Below are 7,398 nucleotides of genomic sequence, written 5' to 3' on the forward strand. Positions count from 1 at the left end.
GCAGGCCCTGAGTCAGCTGACTCCTGAATAATAACGTTGATTTGTTTACGTAACTGGACGCCCCAGAAAGGTTACTAAGCAACGTCAGTCGGCTCTAATTCATATTCATAAGCCAGGCCTCTGCCTGAATAGCCATAGTAGGATTAATAAATTCCAAACGCACTAGGCAGTTGCTAGGAAAACACTGTTTGGCAAATTTCCCTTTGAATCTTTTACTTTTTCACAAGCATCGCAACCCATTTTCCAAATACAGTACATAACGTAATCGAAGTAACACAATTTTCGTGTGTATAAAAAACTGTACAGAAAACATTATATAAAAAAAAACTTGCCTTCCGATAAAGGAGATTCTAAAAAAAAAATCCGTTTATTCTCGTTGAAAAAGAACGCATGTTTACATTTGAATACACGTCTGGAGTTAAGAAAACAGTGCATCAGCTGTTATAAATGTGATCACGTGCGTCACGCAAATGTACCCGACCCCAATATTTTGAAAATGTCCTTATATATCGTTATAACTGCATGGATAAAGTCATAAAATACAAATTTGTTCTTAAATAAATTAGCTCAAGATGAGGAGAGAAACGCTCGTGCACACATGACATGATGTCATCACGCGATCAGCCAATCGCGCTACGACCTCGTGTTTTACAGGCTTGAGTTGCGCGCATGCGCAGTGGCATGTAAATAACAGCATCCGCGGTGGTGTTTTTGTGTCGCGCAGGCTCACTAAATAGACGAATTGCCGGTTTATATTCACAAAGAACCTTATTATATATGCTACTTCTATAAAAGTAGGACTCCAAGAAGAATGCAGCGTTAAATTAGTCGACGATCCCGCGATGTTTTACAGCTGCTAAGTTAGTGAAGTGTTAATTAGCACAAAGCTATGATAGAGACTAGCCGGATGAGTTTGAGTCTGACACGTTTATGACGGCAGAATTGATCAAATACGACCTTCGCTTGTTTTCTTACATGTAATTTAGTGATTTGAACGCCATCGAGCCGCTTTGAGCCGAACATGTCGTGTGTATCAGTGTGTTAAGCTGTTAGCAGAGGTGTGATGAAGTGTTGAGTGTAGCATGACAAGGCAGGCTGTTGATCAGAGCTGATCCAAGAGCTCAATAAAACACGCAAAGATACGAGATCGTGGCATTCACAGACATGCTGACCGAAAACAGGTGAGAGAGGACACATTCACTGTGCTTTATTATTGCATGAAAATAACACGACATGTCTAGTAACGTTAATCCCAGAGGGGCAGATCTGTCTCTCTTTTTTTTCTGGGTCATACATCTTGATTCACACAAACTCAGAGAGAGGGATATTATGCTAGATTGTAGCATTCATATCAGAATTGAGAAAGTTAATATGCAATTTGGCATTATACAAATACATATAATCTAGAATATACAGTCAACCCAAAAATTATTCAGACGCCAGATATAATTTTTGATTTCTCTACTAGTGTGTGCAGGACACTATAGTTCATTTATGTAAGTGAGGATTGCAAAATAAAGTAAACTGTGACATATATACCTAAAAATTCTTCATACAGTGACTATCAGTAATTTTGATGATAAATTTGGGAGCAAAAATGATTCCCGACACTTTGACCTGACCATGTTTTTCTGAAGTGTTTTTTCTTTAATTACTAATGCGACCTTTTTACACCACAGACTGAACAGAATGAAGCATTGCTTAGTATTTGGTTGATCTAAACTGGTATTATCTAATTGTGTAGTTAAATTTAACAGCTGACAGATATTCAACATAATTCATCTGTGAGACAGTCTAACAGAAGGACGGACAAAACCAGTGAAATATCAACTGATCTGATAACTCTTGTTATATTTTATTACCATTTTCTAACTATAGCGAGTAAACCGTGATAATGTGAGAAATGTTGAAGGTGTCTGAATAAATTTAAGTTTGACCATATGTGAAATATACAAGTATGTTTAATAAAACGGATCAATTACTAACGTGCTATTGCTGATCGTCTGTTACGATGCTGTGAAGGAAACGCCAGCGCGCTGAAGGTGATGATGAAGATGCTCAGATGCCTCAGGCCAAAAGACTGAGTTCGGCCCTCCAGAGCCCTGAGACGGGCAGGGAATCATGGGAGTCTGAGGTAAGAAGTGACATCAACAACACGTCATCACGACGGTCATGTTTTGATATGATGTTATCATAATAATGCATCCAAAATATGCAGACTTCTCCACTTTACTGCAACAGATTTAAAGTTGAGGCCCGTTCCATCCTGCTTTAAAGACCGCTAGCATTCAGACAACAAAATTATGGCACACACTCAAAATAAACACTATATTATCCATAATAATATAGTTATCGCTCATGGTGTGAGCGGGCCTTGATTCAGCGCTGAGGTCATGGCGTATCGATCTTCTATAAGTCATGCTAGCAACTGCGGGGGTTTGTGAGTGGATGTAAAGCTAATAATGAGTTAAATCCTTAAATTTAGGATGCAATATTCAATATTTTTTTATATCATGGTCTGCATGAATACTCGATTCTGATCCGACCTATTAATGCACAGGTAGTTCCAGTCAGTTTGATCACCGTTCTGTATTAATGTGCCGTTTTCATTGCGTGTGTGTGTGTGTGTGTGTGTGTGTGTGTGTGTGTGTGTGTGTGTGTGTGTGTGTGTGTGTGTGTGTGTGTGTGTGTGTGCGCGAGCGAGCGAGCGCCACAAAGTCAGAAATGGACCTCAGAGCAAATAACTTAGGAAAACAAAATGTATGTTTAAATATTAGATTTTAAAAACTGCCTTTGGCTTGTAATGTAATACAGTTGAGAAAGTAAAGTGTAGGAATGGCATCGGGACATGAAACTTGAACCAAAGACTACAGAATAACACAACACACACGTCACTCGTATGGTTTTGAATGGGGAAAAGTGCAACGCTCAATATGGCGTAGTAACTCCCGCCTTCTCAATAAGAGCCAATCGCAGATTAGTAAAGTCATCGCAAAAAAAAAAGTTGTTTTCTGTCATGATTCGAGCGTTTAGAAACAAAAATTATGAGACCGTTGTTGTCAGATTTAATTGGTGATTTCAAATATGAGATTTAATCGGAACATTTTCGGAGAATTTGATGTTTCCCCATTCAAAGAGATATGAGCTGCACTTGCGTTTCAAAGAAGTGAAATGACTCGTGTTAAAGGGACTTTGGTAATATTCTTACGCCACAAGATATAGTCCCCGATAAAGTTCTTAAAGGGACTTTGGTAATATTCTTACGCCACAAGATATAGTCCCCGATAAAGTTCTTAAAGGGACTTTGGTAATATTCTTACGCCACAAGATATAGTCCCCGATAAAGTTCTTAAAGGGACTTTGGTAATATTCTTACGCCACAAGATATAGTCCCCGATAAGGTTCTTAAAGGGACTTTGGTAATATTCTTACGCCACAAGATATAGTCCCCGATAAGGTTCTTAAAGGGACTTTGGTAATATTCTTACGCCACAAGATATAGTCCCCGATAAAGTTCTTAAAGGGACTTTGGTAATATTCTTATGCCACAAGATATAGTCCCCGATAAGGTTCTTAAAGGGATTTTGGTAATATTCTTACGCCACAAGATATAGTCCCCGATAAGGTTCTTAAAGGGACTTTGGTAATATTCTTACACCACAAGATATAGTCCCCGATAAGGTTCTTAAAGGGACTTTGGTAATATTCTTACGCCACAAGATATAGTCCCCGATAAGGTTCTTAAAGGGACTTTGGTAATATTCTTACGCCACAAGATATAGTCCCCGATAAGGTTCTTAAAGGGATTTTGGTAATATTCTTACACCACAAGATATAGTCCCCGATAAGGTTCTTAAAGGGACTTTGGTAATATTCTTACGCCACAAGATATAGTCCCCGATAAGGTTCTTAAAGGGATTTTGGTAATATTCTTACACCACAAGATATAGTCCCCGATAAGGTTCTTAAAGGGACTTTGGTAATATTCTTACACCACAAGATATAGTCCCCGATAAGGTTCTTAAAGGGACTTTGGTAATATTCTTACACCACAAGATATAGTCCCCGATAAGGTTCTTAAAGGGACTTTGGTAATATTCTTACGCCAAAAGATATAGTCCCCGATAAGGTTCTTAAAGGGACTTTGGTAATATTCTTACGCCACAAGATATAGTCCCCGATAAGGTTCTTAAAGGGACTTTGGTAATATTCTTACACCACAAGATATAGTCCCCGATAAGGTTCTTAAAGGGACTTTGGTAATATTCTTACGCCACAAGATATAGTCCCCGATAAGGTTCTTAAAGGGACTTTGGTAATATTCTTACACCACAAGATATAGTCCCCGATAAGGTTCTTAAAGGGACTTTGGTAATATTCTTACGCCACAAGATATAGTCCCCGATAAGGTTCTTAAAGGGACTTTGGTAATATTCTTACGCCACAAGATATAGTCCCCGATAAGGTTCTTAAAGGGACTTTGGTAATATTCTTACGCCACAAGATATAGTCCCCGATAAGGTTCTTAAAGGGACTTTGGTAATATTCTTACGCCACAAGATATAGTCCCCGATAAGGTTCTTAAAGGGACTTTGGTAATATTCTTACGCCACAAGATATAGTCCCCGATAAGGTTCTTAAAGGGACTTTGGTAATATTCTTACACCACAAGATATAGTCCCCGATAAGGTTCTTAAAGGGACTTTGGTAATATTCTTACACCACAAGATATAGTCCCCGATAAGGTTCTTAAAGGGACTTTGGTAATATTCTTACACCACAAGATATAGTCCCCGATAAGGTTCTTAAAGGGACTTTGGTAATATTCTTACGCCACAAGATATAGTCCCCGATAAGGTTCTTAAAGGGACTTTGGTAATATTCTTACGCCACAAGATATAGTCCCCGATAAGGTTCTTAAAGGGACTTTGGTAATATTCTTACGCCACAAGATATAGTCCCCGATAAGGTTCTTAAAGGGACTTTGGTAATATTCTTACGCCACAAGATATAGTCCCCGATAAGGTTCTTAAAGGGACTTTGGTAATATTCTTACGCCACAAGATATAGTCCCCGATAAGGTTCTTAAAGGGACTTTGGTAATATTCTTACGCCACAAGATATAGTCCCCGATAAGGTTCTTAAAGGGACTTTGGTAATATTCTTACACCACAAGATATAGTCCCCGATAAGGTTCTTAAAGGGACTTTGGTAATATTCTTACGCCACAAGATATAGTCCCCGATAAGGTTCTTAAAGGGACTTTGGTAATATTCTTACGCCACAAGATATAGTCCCCGATAAGGTTCTTAAAGGGACTTTGGTAATATTCTTACGCCACAAGATATAGTCCCCGATAAGGTTCTTAAAGGAACTTTGGTAATATTCTTACGCCACAAGATATAGTCCCCGATAAGGTTCTTAAAGGGGCCACATTTCCCAGAGATCTCTGTTATGTACGTGTGGCTTTGATAAGGATGGGATGTTGCTGACCCAATCTTGCGGTTCTTCTTCTTCTTCACAGTCGTCCAGTAGCGAGAGCTGGATCAGCAGTCCGGATCAATCCGCCACCGGGAGCAACAGTGGCCCCATTAGTCCCATTAGTGCCTCCAAGCAGTCGGGACACCTGGACCCGCTGTCCTACCAGCACATCAACCGAGTCCTGCGGGAAGCCCACTTCCACAGCTTACAGAGCCGACAGGCCAAGCACAGATGACTTTCAGGAAAACACCACCCCACAGTGGGCTCAGAAGTACTGACTTCGGCACCGAGTCGGCACTGACATTTTAAACATGTGACGCTTTGAGCGTGATCATAAACACCTCTGATTGGCTATTGTGTTCATGAGCTCATCGAATGTGTCTGTGATTGGCTGCAATGATCAATGCGCGGGAGTGTTTGAGCAGGACCGGTCCACTGATAGACGCCTGTTTTCAAACGCACGCGTGTGTATGTGTGCAAGCGCTCGCTGAAGAACGTCATTGATGTACGTTCACAACATGTTTTTGAAGCGCTGATCATCGTAGCCAATCACAGACATCTTTGAAGAGCGTGTGAGTACAATGTCCAATAAGAGGTGTTTATGATTGCGCTCAAAGCGTCACATGTTTAAAATTTCAGTATCGACTCGGTGCCGAAGTCAGTACTTTAGGCAACACAACAATCCCAGTAGCGACAGGGTAGAACCTCTTCATCTCCATCCTCATTCAAACCTGCTTTCCTAGATCTCTCTCTCTCTCTCTCTCTCTCTCTCTCTCTCTCTCTCTCTCTCTCTCTCTCTCTCTCTCTCTCTGTTATGTTGAAATGTCATCGGATGGAAAACACGCCCTGGTACTGTACGCTCTCTGACTAACTAGAGCGCAAAAGTGTTCATTGTAAGCAATAACGGCTTGACTATGATGCAAACTTTTGTGACTTTCACACTGTGTGTTTTTTTTTTTTTTGGAGGATAAAGGAACATTTTAGTGAGGGGATTTGCACTTGTTGATCAAAAAATCTTGATTCGGACCACATTTTGAGATGGGAGGCATATAAACTTGGCCGGGTATTGCGTTGATTAGTTTGCAGTGCTGTAACGAATGCGTGCAGAAGGGATTTCCTGCTAATCTCGACAGCGTTCTGCAGGATCTCTCGCCTCACAACCATCAGTAAAGCTGGTTGCTCATCCAGGCGTCAGGCCTTCGAGACCCTGCCGAGGTTTTCTTGCGTGCTGTTCGAACTCAGATTGCATTTTAAAAGATTGTTGTTTATTTTTAACTATACCTTTTTGTATGGAAAGATGTACATTTACATTTTACATTCAGATCATCTACATTTCTAAATAAAGATGGATGTTCTTAAGCAAACCTGTGTTGAACTCTTTATTTTTGCCATTAAAGAATTAAAAATTCCTGATAATAATTTACTCTCCCCCACTTCATCCAAGATGTTCATGTCTTTTTTTTTTCTTCAGTGGAAAAGAAATTAAGGTTTTTGAGGGAAACGTTCCAGGGTTTTTCTCCATGTAATGACTTCAATGCGGTCCAACGGGTTGAAGGTCCAAATGTGAGTTTGTGCAGCTTCAAAGTCTCCACACGATCCCAGACGAGGAATAAGAGTCTTATCTAGACAAACTAGCAGACATTTTATAAATAAAAAAATTAACATTTTAACAATTTTTGACCACAAATGCTCGTCTTGCAATAGCTGTGATGCGCCGTCTAATAAGGGGAGAACTGTCACTCTCAGTAACTTCTCATTTTCAAGGGGGTCCTGCATCTATATATACATGTACAGACACAAAAGACAACCACACAGCATCCACATAAGAAAAACACAGATACACATACAAAACATCAACCCGCTCAACTGCCCTTGACCCCACAAATAACATAGAACACTTAATAAAGTATATTAACC

The 7,398-nt window shown here is 39.9% G+C and overlaps 1 protein-coding gene across 1 annotated transcript; it reads left to right on the plus strand.

Annotated features, from left to right (window-relative positions):
• The first annotated feature begins 652 nt into the window (after positions 1–652).
• LOC143738639 (uncharacterized) lies at positions 653–6,845 on the plus strand. The gene is made up of 3 exons (XM_077230671.1): positions 653–1,181; positions 2,023–2,134; positions 5,525–6,845. Exons 1-3 carry the CDS (start codon positions 1,165–1,167, stop codon positions 5,714–5,716), a joined length of 321 nt encoding a protein of 106 aa, XP_077086786.1. The 5' UTR covers positions 653–1,164; the 3' UTR covers positions 5,717–6,845.
• The last annotated feature ends 553 nt before the right edge of the window (positions 6,846–7,398 follow it).

This window comes from Siphateles boraxobius, unplaced genomic scaffold, assembly GCF_051911475.1.
Source record: "Siphateles boraxobius isolate OS27281-9 unplaced genomic scaffold, OSU_SipBor_1 15, whole genome shotgun sequence".
In the NCBI taxonomy this organism is placed as follows: domain Eukaryota; kingdom Metazoa; phylum Chordata; class Actinopteri; order Cypriniformes; family Leuciscidae; genus Siphateles; species Siphateles boraxobius.